This window comes from Struthio camelus, chromosome 6 (genome assembly GCF_040807025.1).
Source record: "Struthio camelus isolate bStrCam1 chromosome 6, bStrCam1.hap1, whole genome shotgun sequence".
NCBI classification, from domain to species: domain Eukaryota; kingdom Metazoa; phylum Chordata; class Aves; order Struthioniformes; family Struthionidae; genus Struthio; species Struthio camelus.
This window is the reverse complement of record NC_090947.1, coordinates 10,586,791-10,608,671: the sequence shown is the minus strand read 5'-3', so window position 1 is coordinate 10,608,671 and position 21,881 is coordinate 10,586,791. Positions and strand designations below refer to the sequence as shown.

Genomic DNA, 21,881 nt, shown 5'->3' with positions numbered 1-21,881 from the left:
AGTTTGCATCAGTATCATTATTCATTTTATTTTAAATATAGGACAGTATTTGGGGACTAGTAATAATCCATAAGAGTATTGAGTCAGCTTTAATAGTGTGTATGGGATGGAAAGTTATCATACCACTCAATGCTGTTCACCTAAGTGACATTAGTTCTGTGAGCAACTTTGACCCACGCTGTTTTCAAAATTGCAAGCCATCATTAAAATTAGTATTTTGCCTTTATTGTGAACAGGGTTATGTATGTGGTACAAAGGTATTAATGTAGTTTTTCTGATCTTCAGTCCTAGTTTGTTTACATACGTGTTGTTTTTCCTGACAGATCCTGGAATGAGCAGATGCTGGATGAAGCTTGCAGACTAGTCCTTGAAGAAATTGCTCTTCCAGGCTTAGCCTGTGGTGGGACAGTAAACTATAAAAAAACTCTGATAGTCAGTTTCTTCTATAGATTTTTCCTGGAAGTATTGCAGTCTTTGAAGACAATGGTAAATGAGTTCTCTATGTTTGTTTTTGTGCAAGCAAATGTAGAATTTTTTTGCTATCTGTTGATGGTAGCAATTTGTAGAATGTGCTTTGCTGTACGTCTAGTGTTGTCTTTAGGGTGCAGATCCACAGAAGAGTGTAAGCACCTAACTCGCAGTGAGACTGATAGAGGGTTAGATGCCAATTTAACTTTTAGGTGCCCAAACATCTTTACCTTTGATAGTAGGCTGAAGTGAAAAAAAAAAAAAAAAAAAGTGATGTTAATGCAACAGTTTATCAGTACTGATCTCCCAGGCTCAAGGAAAACGGGCATGAGGTCATATACAGCCTCTCTGTTGTTGAAATCGTCAATAGCCAGGATACAAATAAAGACTTTGGAAAGCAACTTTGTGTGTTAAACCAACCATCCTTCTGGTATGAGTTGTTGACTGGGAGGGGAGGACTCTCTAAAGTTCACTGGCCCAATACTTTCTAGCTGTGACTTACTTATTTTTGACCCAAATCTATTCCCCTGAGGAAAAATATCTTTTTTGCCTTTCTCTTGTTTGTTACCTCAAGCTTTTTCCTCTGAATTCCCATTACCAGGAGAGATTCTGGGCCAGTTTTGGTCAAACTGCAGAACAGAGCTCTTCTAACTATCACTGTTTTAGGTTGCTTACTTCAGCGTATTTGCTGAATGCGATCTATTTTTAAAGATTATTTAGTAAACTTCATAACTCTACATTATTTTAAAATTCTTATTTTAGAGTCTTTCTAACTGGTGGAAGACTTGGAGGAATTTTCTACAAGACGAGCTTGTGTTTGGTAATTTTGGTTGTTAGCTTTTTAAGTTGGAATGTGAGTTTTAATAGTAATTCAATGCTTTTTCAGGATCCTTGCCACTATCCTGACATACCTATGAAATATGGGAGTGTCCTACAAGACTTCCAAACCAAAATGCCACAGAGCATCCAAATATACCAGGCAAGTGATGTTATTCTAAGATAGTTTTATGCTTTATAAGACCTTTTGTAAAAAGTCATGGTTCAAGGGAAACCCTTGCTTTGAAGCTCAGATACAAATTTTCCAAAGGATTGAGGGCACCAGGCCTCAATAAAACATTTGAGTGCTTGATGTTATGTGTATCTAAATTATAAAAATATTTTCTGTAGAAAATAGACTTATGGGTATACTGGAAAAGTTCTTCTAAGAAGTTCATAGAAGGTGAATAAGCAGAACAAATCCCATTTTAGCCTACTTAAATTTGCTATATCAGAGTGTGCAACCCAACCAGAAAAATTTTAAAAGTAAATTGAAAAGACCGAAAAGTCCAGATCTGTAGATATCATTATAGTATTCTTATCTTAATTTATACTCTTCCTAGCCCTTAAGAGGACTCTTGGCTCTTACGGTAGATTTAGGAATCAAGATGGAAGTTTGTGATGGATTCCTGTGCAAATTAACAAGAGGGTTGAAGGAGAACTCGGCAGTAGAGGGCAGCAGAGACCAATTCTTGGATTTTCTCTGGCCGATGCTAACCCTTGTGAATAGATCTGAGTGGGAAGCATGTCCTGGAAGGATTTTTAATATTTTGATATCCTCAATAAAGATACAAATAAAAATCTCAAGTTTATGAAAACCTGAATAAAATTCAGATGAAATCAAGGGAAACACCGTTGTTTCAATTTCAAATATTCTTTAAATAACTTTTTGCTATAAACTATTTTAAGTTTAGGTTCTTATCCCCAGCTTCCTTTAGAGTTATCTTCAAAGGAAAGAGACTGGATACTTGTAAATGGGGCTAGCATTAAAGGAACTAGTACTTTGTGACCGTCAACAATTTATCCTCCAGCTACAAGAAAGTGACTGAACAACGGCAATGAACACACTTTGTTATTCAGATCAGCTGGCACTGAGCAACACAAATTATTAAAAACGCAGAAGGGATTAAAAATGCAGCTTTGTCCCTTCAAATTTCTATCTAACATTTTCAAATCTCTATATTATGCCTCGAATTCTTCCTCAGAATGTTACTAAGCTTTTAAAATTAGGAAAAAAAGAATGTGTACCCTGAAAGATAAACACGTGGTCAAACAAGGCAGTTAAAGTCTTCTATTAATGGAAAAGTTGGGATGATTTTAATTGGACAGCCATTTGAGGAGCTTTTTGAGGTCAAGTGAAAAATGTCTGTTTCTTGGCCTTGGGCTAATAGCAGACAGTGTGCTGGACAGTGCAGGAGTGTTTAGCCAGAACACTTGTGTGCTGGAAGCTATAGGAGAAAAAAGGTTTTGATATCTGAGCAAATAATTAGTTTTAAATATGGAAAAGAAAAAAGTTAATGTGGTCACTGACCCAGAAACCTGAAAAGTGATCTGCAAGTGAGCAACAGTTAACTGATGTGGCAGAATTAGCTGGCAAAACTAAGTTAACTGCAAGGTAGACCTAGCAAAATAAGGTTGGTAAGGCACTAAATTCAAAGATAAGTGCAAGGGAATAAAATTAAGAAGAAAATATGTAAACAGCATCTTTCAAGGAGGAAGATAAATCCTAGGAATCACTGCAAGTAGCTCAAAATATAGCACTGAACACTTAAAATACAGAGCAGAAGCTAGTGAGAATAATTCAGAAAATTATCACAGCCTCGTGACACCAATCAGTAAAGGAGGAGGCTATCCTTCTGAAAAGCAGCGCTGTTTGTGTCACTTTGTGATGTAAATAGTTATGGAAAAAATCCACATAGACAAACTTTTGCTAGGCTGTTGGAAGACTCCCTAGGAGAAGAAATTAAAGAAACCCTCAGAAGAGCAGTCAAGGCCTGCACCCTAATCTGTATTTAATATTGAACCATAAGAGGATACCATGAACAGTTGTTTCTTCATCTGATTTTCTGATTAATATAAGGACAACATGGCTATTCTTCTGTAACTGGGGATTTTGTTTTTTACAGGACACAGAGCCAGGTCAGCCTCCCCAAGATCCCGTAGGACGTCCCATTATGCACCAGTCTGGAATTAAGCATGCCACTGGTGAAGCAGTTTACATTGATGACCTTCCTTCTGTGGACGGGGAGCTCTTTCTGGCTGTTGTTACTAGTTCCAGAGCTCATGCTAAGATTGTGTAAGTGTTCAAAGTGTATCTGAAGGAAGCGTTACTACAAAGTGCTAAGGTCTTTAGAGCAGACTAATGAAGTCGAGGTACATGTACACGGGACAGCACCCCGAAACCTGCATTGGCTCAGGTTCTGGAAGTCACTCTAGTATGGCAATATGGTCACTCTAGTATGGACTGGACTTTGGTATCTCATTCCATATTACTGTGCTAATAAGGCTGAGCTGTTTCTGATCCATGAGCCAGCTTACTTGGAGCTAGCCTAGGTACCTCCACATAGTGCTGCGCTGTGTAAATGGGCACGTAAATTCAGCTTAGCAACATAGCTTTGAAATCTTAACCCTATTATGATGAAAGTTGTTCAGGATGTAGGAAATAATGCTGCAACATTGTAGCAGCAAGGTAGCAGAGACCTTATAGAAGGGGAAGATGATTCTCTTTTGAAAGAAAACCCATTTCACTCGCTCATGGTTTCATACTGACACACACAAATGCGAGGATACATTTATCTTAGCAGTTCAGCACTCAGCCACCAAGATGCACATAACCAAGTGGTCTGCCCAACATTCAAGCACCAAGTCATGTATTCAGGTGGTCTGGTCAGGATTCCTTGTGATGACAGAGAGGACTGTGGATCCTAGCTATGGAGTCCTTGTCATATCCCTTGGCTTATTCTTGGGTTGGTGATAGTATGCTGAGTTTAGATGTGTCTTTTTGTACTCTTTAGGAGCTGAAATCCCCCCATCTCTGTGAGTCAGTAGGATTTATTCACTCTCCTTTGTCTTCTGATCTGGATGGCCTGAGAAGATGCTTATATATGTGTTGGGACTTTGGTGACCTGCTAAACTAGGTGCTGGCAAGATATGCCATTGTTATTGCCCTTCTGCCAATCCTTCTGATGCTTCCACATCCATACATTCCCATTCATTCTCCATTTATACGAATCGTACTGATTCTGTACATGAACACTCCATCTGTAGAATTCTTAGTTGTATTAGTTTGATATCTGTGATGGTGTGAGGTCTTAAAACAAAAAGTTGCAGTTGTAGCATAATAATTGTGCAATGATTTTTTTTTTTTTAATTATTAAATCAGTGTCGTTTAGGGACTCTAATGGGCCAATGACTTCCTTATGTCTAGAGTAAGTGTTTTCTGGAAATGAAGCAGATTAGTATGATTTTTTTATTTTTTAATTCCCTTTGATCTAGACTTCTTGATGTGCCAGGGGAGAGGGAAAAGACATGCCTGAACTTATGTGCAGATTCTGGCCATACAAGAAGCGTACATGTTTTGGGTTTCCTCCCTATGTGCAACACTTCTTAACACTAATGAATTACACTTCTTTTCTCCCATATCCCAATCAGGTCTATAGATACATCAGAGGCCCTGAAAGGACCAGGTGTGTTTGATATCATAACAGCTCACGATGTCCCAGCAACAAATGAGTTTTACTATTCCAATGATCCGGAGATTGTATTTGCAAAAAACAAGGTATAACTGTTTTTTTTCCAGCCTTTTATGGTGAAATTTGACCGACTGACACTTGAATTTTTGTATTGTGTGTTTGTCAGGGAATCACTTCAGCCATATAACAAGATAGACTCTTGGAATTTTTCACACTCCCTTTTCAACTTCAAAATAGCTGATGTGCACTATATTCTGCCTAGAAAAATATATCAAACAGAGGAATACAGATGAAATGTAAATCTCACAAAACCATCTGAGTTGTTGGAAGAGCAAATTTCACTGAAAGTTAGGGGAACTTAGGCTCTCAGGTCACTTAAGGATTTTTTGAATACCTTATTTTCCTTTGTTCCCTCGTTATACTGGTCTTTCTAAAAATTTGTTAGCTTCAGAGATATTCTAAAGCAAATTCGAAGACCTGAGTCAAAGCAAAATTGAAAAAAGGAAATGTGGATAGTGTTTATATGAAAGAATAATTTTAGCAGGACATATGGGAATCACTTGAATCCACTGTTTTATTAAGCGATGCGTATTTTACAGGTCATTTGCGTTGGTCAGATTGTCTGTGCTGTGGCTGCAGATTCAGATGTTCATGCCAAACAGGCAGCTGCAAAAGTGAAGATAGTGTATGAAGTGTTGGAGCCAGTGATCTTGACGATTGAGGTACTAATCACTTTTTTTTCCTCTTGCCTTTTTTTTAAAATTCTTTTATGTATTTAGGCAAAGAAAGTTCACTGTTCGCTTGCTGTTTTTAACATAATTTTCTGAGGAAACAAGGTGAACATGAGCATCCAATTCATCAGCTTGTTATTCTCCCCCAAAATAACTTTTGAATCTGTGGGCCAATTTTGACCACTTGTGATAGATAGGCAACAGTGTCAAAAGTATTAAGATCCTGTAAGTTTCATAATAATGCAGAGTAGAGAAAAAAAACTCTTTTAATCTGTGCAGTGAGGAAAGGGCAGTGAGCACTCTGGCTGTTTCTAATTTTTTTTTGGTACCAACCCACTGATCAATCAGCATATGTGTATTGGCTAAGCAATCACCTCCTGATTGTCCGTAGCATTTTCTATCTTTTTTTCAGCTAGCAAGCCAACAAAGTTGGGCTGGAAATACAGTAAGTGTTAGAAGTATGTGGGGAGAAAGATGTTAGGGATGTGGAGCATTTTGGAAATGTGATGTGGGATTCATAGGGGAAATGGAGCTACGATGCGTTGTTGCGATAGGTGGAAGTAAGGAGAAAAGGACATATTTGCAGGATTATTATGTGCTCTCATGATCACTTGTTAGATGTATGGGAGGAAAAAGTCGAGTAAATAAATTGAATGAGCTCCCTTGATAAAACTGCTACCATCAATAACACAAGATAAATCAGGAAAGCACTGCTGGGACAATGGATAAACTCATCAGCAATAGCAGTAAAATGATGAAATAGAGTTGTTCACTAACTCTGGTAGCTGGTGATTCAAAAGTCTGAAGAGGATGGTGTTCTTCCTTAGAACGAAATGCCGCTACAAACCAAGAACTTTAAAAATACTCAAACTGTTTGTCTTTTTCTCTACTGCAGGAAGCAATAAAACACAACTCGTTCTTTGAGCCAAAAAGAAAACTAGAACAAGGAAATGTTGATCAGGCATTTGAAACTGTTGATAAAATACTTGAAGGTAAATTGTAGAATATGTTTGGTGAGAAGAAGTTGTCAATATTTGGACTTATCTGTTCCTCTTCAAGTGCCAATTCTGCCTTTTTTTCCAGTAATGTGACGTAAGGCCTTTAGGCCTAAAAAAGCTCTTGGTCCTCTGGAAGAAAGTGTGATTAAATCTAGTGGTCTTGGGGTCCTGATACAGTCAAGCCTTCTGCCTTCTCTGTCTTTGCTACAGAATCTTAGAATCACAGAATAATTTAGGTTGGAAGCAGATCGTCTAGTATATCCTCCTGCTCAAAGCAGGTCCGGTTAGAGCAGGTTGTTAGACCCATGTGCAGTTGAGTTTTGAGTATCTCCAAGAGTGGAGATTGCACAACCTCTGTGGTCCCCTATTCCAGTGTTTGATCACCCTCATGGTTACAATTTTTTTCTTATATCAAGTTGGAATTTCTTATATTTGAACTTGTTCATTGCCTCTCAGGCTTCCACTGTGCACCTCTGAGAACAATCTGGCTCCGTCTTCTCTGTACCCTCCCATTAGTCAGTTGTAGACAGCAATAAGATCTCCCCTTATCCCTCTCTTCTTTTGGCTGAACAAATGCAGTTCTGTCAGCCTCTCTTCATGCATCCTGTGCTCCAGACCCCTGACCATCTCGGTAGCCCTCTGCTGGACCTGTCTAGTGTGTCCTTGTTTTGAACATGCTCCAAAATGCATATGGATGTGTATATCTATGCTCTATTTAAAATTCTCAACATCTGTAGGCAATTTTATTCTGCTTTTAATCAAATTCTGTTGTTTTCACTGGAACCAGGCCAATTGAAGTCTGCAAAGAGTCTGATCTGTGTTTTATTTTAGATGTTGCTCTTTCATAAATGATGCATCAGGAGATGCCATAATTTTAATAATATGACTGCCATAATTTTCGTGATGATGGACAATTGGTTCTTTCTGGGTTCACATCTTCCTTCCCCCCACCCAGTAGCACTTATATTTTTCTCTTTGGATCAGGGGAGATTCACATTGGGGGACAGGAGCATTTTTACCTGGAGACTCAGAGTGTGCTTGCTGTTCCAAAAGGAGAGGATAAAGAAATGGATGTGTATGTGTCAACACAGCATCCAGCAATTATCCAGGTAATATAGAGCATTCTTGGAGAACCTATGTCAATAGAGCTCTTTATGTATGGTTTACGAATCCACCTTAACAGTTTAGGAGCAGCAGGAATATAAAGTTGCACGTCTGGATTATCCAACAACAGCTGCTTTGTAGCACTGCTGTATCCTGACGTACACTGTGAGGATAAGGAGGAGGTAAAAGTCTCTTATTTCCCTTTGAACAAAGTGCCTCATGCCGCACGAATGTAGACATGAAAAACTCCCTATGGAGTGCTGAGGATCCTCCATCCCCAGTAGCTTCCATAGAGGTGGGGAGCAATCAGCACCCTGCACAGTCAGTCTGCTGAGGGAGTGATCAACTCCGATAGCTGTAAGAAGGACCTCTGCTCTATGCCAAAGCTATAAAGCAAGAACTGACAAACTCTGACATAGCCTGCAGTCTGTGTAGCAATAGCTATGGTGCAAAAAAGTGGCAGCATTTCAGAGCACGCACTACCGTTTTGTGTTCAAAGCCCGTTGTTCAGCTGCTTTTGTCATTTCCATTACTTTTATGTCACCAATAGCCAAGAAGCATGAGGAACTTTAAGTGTCTGAGAAAATGATGAATACTACAGATTTGAAACAAGAACGTTCCTGACACTTGTAAGACCTCAGATTATTAAGAAACAAATGATTTTAATTTCGTTTGAAAAATAATTAAAAGTAAATTCATGATTTTATTAACTAATAGAAATAACAAAAAGTATGCTTTGATACCTTTTACTTTTATCTGGTGCCTCACAGTTTGGATAATGAAATCTAAAGGTGTTTATTCTTCACTTTTGTCTGTGGCCCTTTCACGTTCTCCACGGTAGAGATTTTGAAAGCAAACACTGCTGAGTGTTTGTGGTTATCTTTTGTTTTCTTTTTAACTTAGGTAAGGGAAAAATTCTTTTAAGCTGAAAATCCTGCAGACATCTATGGAACCCTTTTCTGGAAAAGCTTCTTATTGCAAAACTTAAATGTTATGCTTAGTTTGAGCTGAGAAAGGGTCCTGGTACTGATATAAAAGATGAAAACTGGTTTTACAGGAGATGGTAGCTGCAAGTTTAGGTGTCCCAGCCAACAGGATCATGTGTCACGTTAAACGAGTTGGTGGAGCTTTTGGTGGGAAACTCCTGAAAGCTGGTTTACTGGCATCAGTTGCTGCAGTGGCAGCAAACAAGTAAGTGTGGTGTGCGTATATTGGGATGTGAGGAGAAAATTGGGTGAACAAGTTTTGAAAAAGTGACTAAAATGCTTTCTCCTTTCCCCAAGCTGCTGTCCAAAGAGTCATAAAATCTTGATTGTTCACATTTTGTGAACTGTTCAGTAGGGTTTTTTTTGTTCATTTTGATTTGTTTTGTTAGACTGTTTTAAGGTGCTCTAGACTCATCTAAGTTGATGGAACTTGAAGAAAACAAGATCAGTGTAAGCTAGAAATATTCTTGAAATGGCTGACCGTTATAAAGGGACTAGCCCCTAAAACTGAGGTTTTGTATGTATATTCAAAATACCACTTTAATAATCCAGTGCTATCTTCTTCAAGATTCTGCTGTGCCAGTGGAGCAGATTATGAGTGGAGCTGCTTTTAGAAGCAGGTCTTTTAGTCCTCAACCTTTTTCAGTCAAAATTAGCTTAAATCTGTTTGGTAGTATGTCTTTGCTAATTCTAATTGAACTAGTGCGGGAATCAACACATGCAGCTCCACCCCCCAGATCTGACAAGACAATATCCTCTGACTGCAATCAGCAGTTACCTGTCAGGGGAATGTAGCCTCTCGTATATGCGTAGCTGATTTATTGTAGAATGGACATCATGCTACATCCTATCTTAGCCAAAGTGATCTTATAATCAGGGAGGTTAGCTCAATGCATGTCCCTTTTAATAATGTCACTGTTGTAGACACTGCTCTTGATTATTTTTGGCCATGCAGTATGTATTTTGGATTAACCAAGCCATGCTAAAATCAGCTGTTTTCTTTATAGTATGACTTAATTTTACATCTTATGTTCACTTTTTCAAAAATAAATATTTTAAACCATGTATGCATGCATAGACTAATTTGCTTATTTTTATTATTATCCATGTTTTTGCTTTATTCCAAGGCACTCTATTTCCATATGACTCTGAATAGCTAAGAGGTAACTATTTCTCGCTTAAGGTTGAATTCTAAGAGCTCTTAGGTCGCTTAATAGAGTTCAGTCTTAAAACTGTAACGACATTTTCTTCTGAAGAAATTTGCACTGGGTTTTCTAGCTGTCTTTCAAGAGGTGAAATGAAAATTGACGTGATTTTAAATGCAAAAAACCATGAACTATATAGCTTTAAGCATATATTTAAGCCTTTTAAAATTAAATTTAATCTAAGTATATATTTATATGCGTTGCTAGATCTGGATTCATGAGGAATAGCTATCCTATTAATAATATCTCTAATTTTGTCTGAAATTGTCACTTTTCTGTTGTTGATTTAGAACGAGCAGAGCAGTCCGTCTTATTCTGAGTCGGGGGGATGATATGTTAATCACTGGAGGCCGACATCCTTTTATCGGTAAATACAAAGTGAGTGCCGCAAGAATTCCGTGCAAAAATACCTGCTCATATTCTGTGAATGAGATCTCAGTGTCACTGTTTAATGCTTACTATGTAATGAAAATAATTATAATCAATTCAATTTTAAAATAAAACTGTTAGCCAGGAAACCAAGAGATAAAATTGCTGTACCAACCTTTCTCTGTGCCCGCCTCTATCTCTGCCTCTATCTCCCCCCTGCCCATGCCATGCAAGTCCTTTTCCTTTTACAGCTCTTCCCTTCTTACTCTCTGGGAACTGGAAGCCAAACCTTGTTACTAGCTCAGATATCTTCTATGCAGATTTATTTTAAATCCTCCGTATGTTCAGGTTCAAGCAAAGGAGCAGCTAGCTTTTTGTGGAAACAGGAAAACTCATGCTATAGAGGAAACTAATCTCTTTGCTGCTCATGCACTGTCGTAAGTTGTAACAATTCATTAGGGCAAGTTCTGTCTTCCTTTCCAAAGCCTACTACATAGGTAAAGAAAGAGGGCTTGCACAAGGTGCCTGTCTAGAGTTGAAAATAAACTGTAGCTCCTGATGAGTATTCAGGGATTATCATTAGTGGCAACAGGTGAAAAGAGAGATGTGAGAAAAAGATACCATTTCTTCATTTAAATAAAGCAAATGTTATACTCCATCTGCCAGTTAGCTTTCTTAACGGTCAGAGTAGGACTTGGCTTTGTCTGCAGTGAACATTCCTAGATGACCCAAAGCACTTCTCAGCCATCTGTTGGGCGATGCACACGGACATGGTGCTTCCCTGCTTCTTACTCTCCCATCGGGCTAATGTTGCTTGTTGTGTGCTGCGCCTATACAGATCACAGATGACTGTTGGGAAAGCCTGTAGCCTTTTGCTCTCTTCTCTTTCCCTGGTTTCAGTGAATAGTGCTGGGAAGTGAATAGCACAGTATAGCACTAATTGTGTGGCTCACATTCATTTGCAAAATGTCCAAGCACTGAAGGGTGAATGAATGACAAAATCTAAGAAGGCTATGTTGATCTACTCTAGGTTGGCTTCATGAATGATGGTAGGATCATAGCTGTGGATGCCAAATACTACATTAATGGAGGATGCACCCCTGATGAATCTGTCCTGGTAAGGATTTTATAAGCTGACAAATCTTATAACGTGAAGGAAACATTAAATGGGAAATGATGAAGGCCAACTTGCCTTGCATAGATACTGTTACTCATATAGCCTTCTGCTGTAGGGACTCTGGGCATGTCAGAAAATCTACATCTGGAGGTTTGGTTTTCTGTATTTGGTTCAGTGAAGTACTATACAGCTTTTTGGCATTTCTGTGCATGTTAACTTTATGAACAGTTTCTCAAGCTTATTCTCCCATTATAAACATATCAGCTAACAGTGTATTCTTTTAAAATATGTAGTACTTTCACATATGCCTGCCTTTGTATCTGCAAAGCTGGGAAGACCTCCCTTAGCCTTTCGAAAATAATCACAATGTTAATTGTCTTATGTTATTAGCTCCATGCATTTATGTACTTGGGTCTGCATTTATTGAACCCTGTACCTCACTTCCTCACTTATCTACCTTGCAGGCCTATGTTGCTTGCTTTAATATCAGTCACAAGCTATCTGTGTTTGCGTGGGCTATTTTGGCTGCAGCTGAAACAGATGTAGAGGTTACGGTCCCCCATCTGCTTGTCACTGCCTTGCCTACGGGTATTTTCTGAAATCTAACGTAACCTAACCAGCCTAACCTAGTACTGAAAAAAATGACCTGAGTTAGCAAAAAATCCACGATTAAAAACATATAAATCCATACGGGTCACGTTGTGTCAGACCAGCTTAAGATGAAATTCTGCAATGATACAGTTAAGCTGGCAGACCTAGGAGTGGAGGGAGTATAACCTTTCAGAGCACTGATGAACAACTGAGTAACATTTTTGTCCAACTCAGCTGCAGGCAGAATAGCACCTGACTCTCCAACATCATTCCCCAATTAATTCATTCAATAACCAGTGATCTAGTTGTATGATTCCTTTCCATTGTATTAGCATAGTATTAATAATTCAGTGCATCTAAAAGGAGAAAGAGACTTATTGGAAATGAAAGCATTACCAAGTTTGCAATCCAGTTTTCTTTCTAAGTTATCACTGTGTTCCCAAGATAGTATTTTGGGATTTATTTTTTAGAGAAGAGCTTATTTTGCGTAGAAGGAACACACGTTTTCTGGAAGCCAATCGAAAGGGATAGGAACAAATCTGAACTGGAGTTTCCCTTTGCTGATCATATGGCAGTCTTGCCCCAGACAGAGGCAAGATGATTAATGCTCATCATAATAAAGACTGGTCTTTGAGCATTGTTGAATACTGGTAATCTGTGATTAACTTAATCATTATTCAGTCAACAATTAATTATATGTTTTAACTGTCCGTGATTGCATCAAGAGTAGGACAGATTTTTGGGAGGAAAGCCTAGACTAGTTTAGAATTGTAGCATGATACACTGTATTTGCTATGATTTATCAAAGCTCTCTTATATAGTATGATCATCCTCATACACACATTTTCTCTGAAGTCAATAAAAGTTGTAGTCATAACAAAAAAAAAAGTTATGCTTTTATTCCACAAACATTTCAGTTCACTTTTTCAACATAAAGAGGTAGCATTATATTACATTATTCATATGCACAGTTTTTACAACAAAACTCTCCTCAGTTGTTTTTGTGAAGAAATGTTTTGAAGTTCATTGTTCCAAACTCAGTAGAAACGCTAGGAGTGCAGGGTTAAGTTTGCCATTTTGAGAAAACTATCTGACACTGAAGAGAACTAGTGATCTATTCATGAGGCATCAAGACATTTTAAAACTTTATTATTGATTTATTTATTTTGAGGTATCTAATAAGGATTTTCTTTTTCTTGTATTTTTGTGTTTATCATGTGAAATTTCTAAACAAATAAACATAAGAACCAGAAGACACTGTAGACTGGAATTGTTATGCTTTCTGTCAGAACTAAAACTTTACTGTGAATTTCTCTAGGATATGATAATTTAGAATGTTTTCACAGCTTTTCACAATTTATTTCATAATTCTTGTTGCTTTATATCTAACCTGCCTATTTTTAGTTTCGTATGACTTTTGATTTTGAAGTAGGAGCAAAATCAATCTTAAAATGAAATTCCAATTACATCCTTAACTTCTGACCAGCTACTAGCACTCAGTTGCTAGTAGCACCAACTGTGTTCTGTGAATATCCAAAGAAAAGAACTGAAATGTAGTATCATGCTTCTTGAGAAATTTGTGAATAGAGTCTGCAGGTATGGATAAAAGTATTATTGCCAGCGATTTACCGAAACATGATTTTAAAGCTAATTGTGTCAAGTTAAGGCCTTTCTATGGTAAGAGGAAGATCTAACTGTGAATGTGAAAGAAGCACTTTCTGACGTTTAACTACACCTATTTGCCCCCTATTACAGGTAGCAGAAGTATCCTTATTAAAAATGGACAATGCGTACAGGATTCCCAACTTGAGATGCTGGGGTTATGCCTGCAAAACTAACTTGCCCTCAAACACAGCGTTCAGAGGGTTCGGTTTCCCCCAGTCAGCGCTGGTGACAGAAACTTGGATAACAGGAATTGCAGATGAAACTGGTTTATCACCAGAAAAGGTGAAGAACTGAAGACATCTTCTCTCCTGAAATGAAGCCTATGCAGTTGGAAAATTAAAATTCCTTGGATTAGCTCAACTGTTTGAACAAATCTTCTCTAAATCAAACACAATTTGTGTTAAAATTCATAAATATTTTGTTATCAGTGTCTGATTGTTGAATGAATAGCATGCTCTTGCAAACTGAACCAAATGGATAATTGTTCAAAAAATACACAGTTATCTTTTTGTTTTCTACTAGTCCCCCTAAATGGTCAGTCAGATTTTAGAAGGATTATGCGATTTCTGTTAATGTTCTTATTTCAGATTAGGGAAATAAACATGTACAGGGAGAATGAGCAGACACACTTCAAACAACAGCTTGATCCGGAAAACTTAATACGGTGTTGGAATGAATGTATGGAGAAGTCTGCATACTACAGTAGGAAAACAGCCATCAAAGAATTTAACAAACAAAATTACTGGAAGAAGAAAGGGATTGCCATTGTTCCAATGAAGTTTCCATTTGGCCTCGGCACACGTTATCTTTCTCAGGTTAGTTTCTTTAAATAAGTGAGTTAAATTTTTCATTGTTAGAAGACTACAGTTGCTTTAGCTTAAAATACAAAGCAAAACTTTTATCTTTCAACTTCTGGAAAATTATCCTCCTCATAGTAGTTGTTCCCCAGAGGCTACATTGGTTTCCAGCTCTCTTCAAGCTGAGATCAAAGTTGTTTGGTCTTCAGAACGTAGGCAGCTTGGACTCTGACTACTTAAAGGCCATTCCCATCTCTTGTGATGTGTTATAGAACAGTTGAAGGACTTTCATGAAGAGTATTTGAGGACTGATGGCAAAGTGTTCATTGGATAAGTTGTCCATTCTAGAAATGGCTCCAAGGTTGCTTTTACTGGACATGGGGTAGTATAGAAGTCAGTTCTTATAGATGTAACACTTTCATGTCCTCGAAGAATAAGTTTAGGGAAGAAAAGGAGGACAGAGGTGTTATTGCTCTGTGTGTTTTTTAATGTAGGTGTTCAGTACATTTGAAATAGACAGCATTTTATCAATTGAAAATTAATTCTTTGACTAGCTTATATCGTATCCAGCTGGCTGTCTCTGCTCAAGGCTAAACTCATAGGGCCCCTGGTAATCTAGAGTGCTACTTCCAGCTGAGTCCAGGAGGAAAATCCCGATCAGAATCTTCTTACTGTGTCTAGCATTGATAGCCTGCACAACAACCTGTGTCCAAAGGCTCACAAACTTCGACAAGAGAGAAATCGGAAACTGCAGCAATTTGCATATACAGTTACTAATCAGGGAGGTCCTCCAGCCTCTTTTGGAACCACTGAGGTTCAGTTGCCAGGGCTAGTTTTGTAGGATCTAGGAACAAAAAAAGCAGATGTCCAAAGATTTGCATCCTTTTCTTTTGAAGCTCGTTGAAGAGGAAGAACAGAGACTAGCATTCAAAATGTTGCATTCTATTCAAACGCATTGAACAGAAGAACTGAAATATACTTCAAAACTCTGTGCTTTCACTTTTGATCCATCATCTCATTACCTTATACAACACATTTCTCACTAATCTTTTTTATTTTTTTTTTAGGCTGCTGCTCTGGTTCATATTTATACTGATGGGTCCGTGCTTCTGACGCATGGTGGAATTGAAATGGGACAGGGTATTCATACAAAAATGATCCAGGTACCAGAGAGCAAATATTACCTTGTGCTTTATCTGTCGTGCAGATAAACAATGGGAAGGTTTTCTTCTTGGTTACTGTAGCAGCTGAAGCAAGACACGTAGGACAATTTCTTTTAACCAGCATAGCTGCTGGTTCTTTGCATCTATAGAGTTAGGAAGCGAAGGTGACTTCGTTAAGAGTCACAGGGACAACAGGAAGGGAAAATAGATTGTTTACTTTTTATTATTATAGGGTGCATGGAAACGCTGTATGGAAATAAGGTCTTTTGGGGCTGGCCCCACATAACTCATGAAAAAGAGAGTCGATGTCCAGATTAGTATGCAGTCTGAAGAGGTGAGATTATTATCTTTGTTTAAGGGATAACTGAGACACAGGTCTATAAAGACATTTACCAAGTCAATAAACCATTTGCATCTGGGCCTGCATATTTTGCCTCAAGTCTTAGAAGAAGTCAGCAGCAAAATTAGGAACTTAATCTAGGTCTCCAGAGCGTCAATCCAGAATTTGAGTCCGAGTGAAATACTGTCCTCCTTTTCTGCCTCTGTACTGACAGACTCAGCAGAATGACTACAGCTGGAGGTTGGACGAGAACTTGGAGAAACATTATCTTTCTTAGTACCACTGGCTTTTAACAACAATAGGGAAATTGTTGGAATGTTTAGAATGTTCCTGAAACACACAAGGATATGTTCTTCTTCCTGAAACAGGTTGCTAGTCGGGAGCTGAATATCCCCATGTCACGTATTCACTTTTGTGAAACAAGCACAACAACTGTTCCTAATGCATGTGCCTCGGTGGGATCTGCTGGAACAGATGTCAATGGAATGGCTGTGAAGGTAAAGAGCAGTATGTAGTTTAACACGACTCATTATTGCTCATGGTAGTTAGTGCCTGCCAAAATTTAAGTGTTAGTGATCCCATGGAAAACAAGTTTAAGGTTAACAGTAACACCACTGGAGATTGCCAAGAAGAAACATCATTTGTTGACAATTTCTCAGTAATGGTACTTATGAGTCTTCGGGATATAATCCAAACTTTCCCCCAAAGGCTTAGATGTTTGACTACATTCTTGTTTCATCTAACAGAAACAACTAACTAGTCCTACACTAATTCCATATCTTGTCCATGTATTAAATTTACTAATTCATACTGATTCCAGTCCTTATGACTTAAGTCCTTATAAGGTTTGTGTTTGTGTAGTTAAAATAACACCTTCTACCGTGCTTTTCCAAATCAAGACCACAGTAAGACACATATTTAATAAGTACCAACTAGAACATATTGAATAAGTACTAAATAGTACCAAACGTATCTTTGTTAGTTTTGTGTTATTTTCTCCCAACTTCTCTCCTGAACAGGATGCTTGCCAAACTCTTCTGAAGCGCCTACAGCCTATCATCAACAAGAACCCAAAAGGCACCTGGAATGACTGGGTAAGAGATGTGAATCATATTGAATATGTTTGTGTGCTTACAGCGATTGTGATGTGTGTATTGTAGTCTGGTCTCCTCAGCCTAATAAAGCTAAAAGCTGCAGAAATAGGTTGATTCAGCATGTAGGTCCTTGATTTAAGCCTGTGGCAAACAATACCTGGGTCATACATAGAGGAAAAGGTGAGGAAGTGACTCACAGTCAGAGTTGCTGAAGTTTTTAATATATAGAAAATAACTTGTGTAATAATGTGACTCACTCCAGTTTACCTGCAGAGAAGCTGTTACGAAATGATTGCCAGGGTATATCTATACAGGAGTCAGTTTTTCTACATGGCTGTTCTTTACTTTTTACCAGATCAATAAACAAAAGCCTCCTTAACCTTTTCCTTCTATCTGTCTTTATATTCATTTTATTACAGAACTGCAAAAAAGGTAGCAGGAATCCTTGCTCCCATTGTTCTGATCTGTAGTTAGTTACATAATAATCCCCGTTGGAATAGGATAATACACAAGTAGAGGTAAAAGTGTTCATAGAAATAGACCCTGTCAAGTGCCTACTTGAAAATGGAATAGAGTTTCAGGGCTAGGAACTGAATGTTCATAACGAAAAGCTTTCTGCATATATCTGCTATTTTTAGTAGCATATTTTATTAAGGTATGGCTGAGAATCCAGCCCTACATGTTCAGATGTTAAAGATGAGCTTGTTCCTTATTTCCGTTTAGCCAGTACTGCTTCATAATTTACAGCCTAATGAAAACGATAGTCCCTGCCCTGAGGCATTTACAGTACGCCAGGGTGGTGGTTCTCACAAGATTAAATACCATAACAACTCTGAAAATCTAAATTAAATGTAGAAGTATTTATTCTTATCAATAGCAATTAACATTGGAGTACCTGTGGCATCTTGATAACTGACAGCTAGGAATGCAAAGGTAAAATACGGTTCTACTCTAATGGGTAACAAATTAATTTGGATAATTCAGACACGCTCAAAATATTAGCAGAAATGGCTGACCTGTTAATCCACTTAGAGAGGTAATTTTACATCAGGTAAAGTCAACAAATTACAACTAACTAAAATTATAATTTAAAAAAACTTTCTGATTTGTAAACCAAGCAAATCGGACATTAGAGTCACTGAGAATACTTAGATTTAGGGCCTCATACTGGCATTTGTAAGCTACTGGCATAAGAATACTGCAGAGAGCATTTATCTTGTCAGCTGTGATTTTTCTGCACATAAGGTCATGCAGATCTTCTGTGACTTATCAAGCCAGAGCTGTTAGAGATGCCCATTTCTGTTGAACTGAACAGGAAAATCAAGCAGGGCCTTTTCTGACTCCAGTGCTACCGGCAATAAAGATTCTGCAAGAACAACATTGTTGACAGGTCTATTCCTTACTGCATTATCAAAAAGAATTCAGATTACTCCTCTAAAGGTGGCTTAGTTCTGCAGTATTAGGCACTGTGTGCAGCTAAACATCATTAACTCAACTGGTCTTCATTTCTTAGTTTGTTATAGTTTGTTTTTTAAGTAAACACATCTGCTGTGGACCTTCCTAAATCATTGACGTATCACGAACACTGCTGTATTTTACAGATTAAAGAAGCTTTTAAACAGAGTGTGAGTCTTTCAGCTACTGGCTACTTTAGGTAATGTGTTTTTGTCCCTTAAACATGCATGGATTAGAAAGGATAAGTACCAGAACTGATTTCTGAAGATAACCAGTGCAGTGAATAGGAGATCCTGTCCAATATGTATATGGGTTTTTTTAATGGTTCAGCTTATATTTTATGTAATTCCTTGATATTTGGGAGTTTGTAGTATAAAGTTAAAGCACTAATTCATGGCTGGCCTTGCGTGGACCCTCTAGAAGGGACCAAGAGAGTATTTCCTCTCATCCCTGCCCCATGATTCTGCCATGGGCAAACTGGAAAGCATCGAGAAAGTGACTGCTGCCAATGGCAGTAGGTGTGTCAGGTAGGATATAGTTTATTTCCTAGAAGCTATGTTGCTATAAACTGTAAGTATTGCTGTACTATAAATTATTTACTTTTTTTTTTTGATCACACTGAGCTCCACAATAGGTAAAAAAGAGTGGCAGCATTAGAACCTTGTCCAGCACACACCTGTATATGGCAGCCAGGTGCACCTGTGGAAAAGTAGGTCTATTTGAATCCAGATTTGAACCTTGTGGTAATAAGGTTACCATTTTCCTTTAGAAGAAGGAGAATTTAAAATATCTGGCTGAGTTCAAGAGAAAGCTCATGGTAATGTTTTTTAAAAACGCAGGAATCAGATGCCATTCTTCAGCACTAATTAGAAGATAGTGGGGGACTTAAGTGTTCACATGAGGAGTGGATTTCAAGAAAGATGAGGGGGGCTGCTGACTGGTGCTAGTTTTATAGTCATTGTTTTGACCTCTCTGCCTCTGGAGCCTCGGAAAATTCCCACTGTATATACTTTTTGGGGTGGTTTATTCATAACAGCAAGTTATTCTAGGACACGGTCACCTTAATGTTTAAAGACAATCCCCACAAGATAGCTCTGCTCTTTCTCAGTGCAGTCTCACAGTCCTTTTTCCCTGAAGTTTGTCGTTCCAGAATATTTCTGCAATTTTTCTGGTTATCAGAAGTGGAATAGCAAATTTGTCTACTAAATTCTGTATAAATACCAGCTCCATTAAACACAAATTACCAATTTTCTGTAGGCTTTTGTGGAACTTACCTGCTGGGGTTCTGACCTGTTATTTTAGATTCCACTTGAAGTAGTTTCAAACTTTAATTTGCTCATCTACTTTATGATGATAATGCAAATATTCATTCTTGTTGCCATTTTTTCTTCCACCAGAGGTTACAATGAAAACATGGATTGGGACAAAGGGGAAGGACAGCCATTCACGTATTTTCTTTATGGAGCTGCTTGTTCAGAGGTTGAAATTAACTGTTTAACAGGAGATCACAAGGTAAAAAATGAGTGTCACGTAAGTTTTGGAAATAATGTAATGAGGTTCCACTAGACTTGCTTGTGTTACTAGATGCTCCAACAACCATTCAGGTTCTGCATTAATAAGTCACCTATGTTCACATGATAGTAAAAATAGCAGTGTAAATGAAAACTGTAGGTCAAGCAGAATGAAAGCTGTGCACCATTAACCAGCTTCTGGCAGTTCTGTGTTAATGTCACATTGGTTCACCTTTCAGGTTATGGCAGATGCATGACACATTCTCTGCTTGTTCTCTCCGTGTTTGCCAGCAGATAAATTACAGTAGAGCTCCATATTTATTTCCAGGCTTTTGACCATCTAGATGGCTAGATGCCATAATCCTCTGATCCTGCATGTACCGTCTGCTGGACATAGCACTTATTTCTGTGGGAATTTTCTTATGCAGTGGGAAAAATCTGGCAGGGCTGGCTCTGGCTAAAATTCTATTGGAGTTGAGGCAAGCCCATTTTACTTATAATGGGCTGTTGGAGATTACCTTGAAATGGTGTACCTGGGGGGCCTCTCTTTAGCATATGTTATCCCACTGAATACCAACTGTAACCCACAGTGTGTTCTAATGCCTCTACCCTACGCATCTCTTTCAGTAATATACCTTTGAATTTTATTAACAGAACCTCAGAACAGACATTGTTATGGACATCGGACGCAGCATAAATCCAGCCGTGGATATAGGACAGGTATGTGCCAAGAATTTTCTGCTGTCTTATTTCTGTTAGACTGATGAGTCTTTTATCTGAAGTGAAGAGTACCTTATTAATTCAGAGGATATTAATTTCTTACTAGATAAAGTTATAGGTCATAGATGATTATTACAAAGTCCTCTACTTGTAGTATTGCCCCGTTTGAGTCAATTTCAAAGCTCCTGTAGATGTCAATGAAGCTTGAAATATACCTCTGATCTCTCTTGTCAATCTTTAGTACTTTCTAAACTTTCTCTATATAGTAGTATGCCCACTATCTGCTAGACCTAAATCCTATTTTTGATCTACAGACTCCAAATTCTCCTGTTACATGATCTACCTTCCCACCTGATAGGAAGAAAACAGGTTTTTTTCACTGCAGGTTGGTCCACAGATCTCATCACTTGAGCAGGAATCCACTTTTCTCTGCCTGGTGCGAGAGAGGAGTGTGAAACCTTTTCCCATCACGGCAGCCCCAAAATGTTCAGGAATTCCAGTAGTCAAACGTGAAAGAAAATGGTCTTCTAATAGCTGGTGATATGAATCAGTTCTTGCCACAGTTTTACCCATTTTCCCGAATATGAGAAGGTAAATGTTATTTCCTCTCTTATTTAAAGATTGAAGGTGCCTTTGTTCAAGGTATTGGACTTTACACAATGGAGGAATTAAAGTACTCTCCAGAAGGAGTCCTCTATACGCGGGGTCCAGATCAGTATAAAATCCCTGCTGTTTGCGATATTCCAGAACAGTTCAGTGTTTCCCTGCTGTCATCTTCCCAAAATCCTTACGCCATCTATGCATCCAAGGTAAGCAAACCATCACGGGGCCTGGTTTTTTAATCTCGGGATTGTCAAAGAAATTACGTTGATATAAAACACACATAAGCTTCCAGTTCCTCCTCGTTAGTATTTCTTCAACCAGGTATCCACACATTTGTTTATGACATTAGGGAAGCTGCTGTGAAAAGATATAATGTGGGATATTGCTGCATTATCTTTCATGGCTGGCAAGTGGTAATGTTAGGGCTTTAATAACAGACCATAAAAAGTGTCCAAA

General features: G+C 38.2%; 1 protein-coding gene across 3 annotated transcripts in view; it reads left to right on the top strand.

The window, feature by feature from the left end:
* The window catches only part of AOX1 (aldehyde oxidase 1), a 46,758-nt gene that overhangs the window by 19,679 nt on the left and 5,198 nt on the right, over positions 1-21,881 (top strand). For all 3 annotated transcript variants that reach the window (XM_068948191.1, XM_009684282.2, XM_068948192.1), the window contains 19 exons: positions 324-486; positions 1,355-1,447; positions 3,411-3,580; positions 4,936-5,062; positions 5,576-5,698; positions 6,603-6,699; positions 7,690-7,814; positions 8,867-9,000; positions 10,291-10,378; positions 11,400-11,486; positions 13,833-14,024; positions 14,330-14,557; positions 15,607-15,702; positions 16,411-16,539; positions 17,062-17,136; positions 18,738-18,790; positions 19,989-20,103; positions 20,757-20,822; positions 21,443-21,631. In XM_068948191.1, the coding sequence (XP_068804292.1) occupies positions 324-486; positions 1,355-1,447; positions 3,411-3,580; positions 4,936-5,062; positions 5,576-5,698; positions 6,603-6,699; positions 7,690-7,814; positions 8,867-9,000; positions 10,291-10,378; positions 11,400-11,486; positions 13,833-14,024; positions 14,330-14,557; positions 15,607-15,702; positions 16,411-16,539; positions 17,062-17,136; positions 18,738-18,790; positions 19,989-20,103; positions 20,757-20,822; positions 21,443-21,631 (2,350 nt within the window). The remainder of the gene's footprint in view (positions 1-323; positions 487-1,354; positions 1,448-3,410; positions 3,581-4,935; positions 5,063-5,575; positions 5,699-6,602; positions 6,700-7,689; positions 7,815-8,866; positions 9,001-10,290; positions 10,379-11,399; positions 11,487-13,832; positions 14,025-14,329; positions 14,558-15,606; positions 15,703-16,410; positions 16,540-17,061; positions 17,137-18,737; positions 18,791-19,988; positions 20,104-20,756; positions 20,823-21,442; positions 21,632-21,881) is intronic.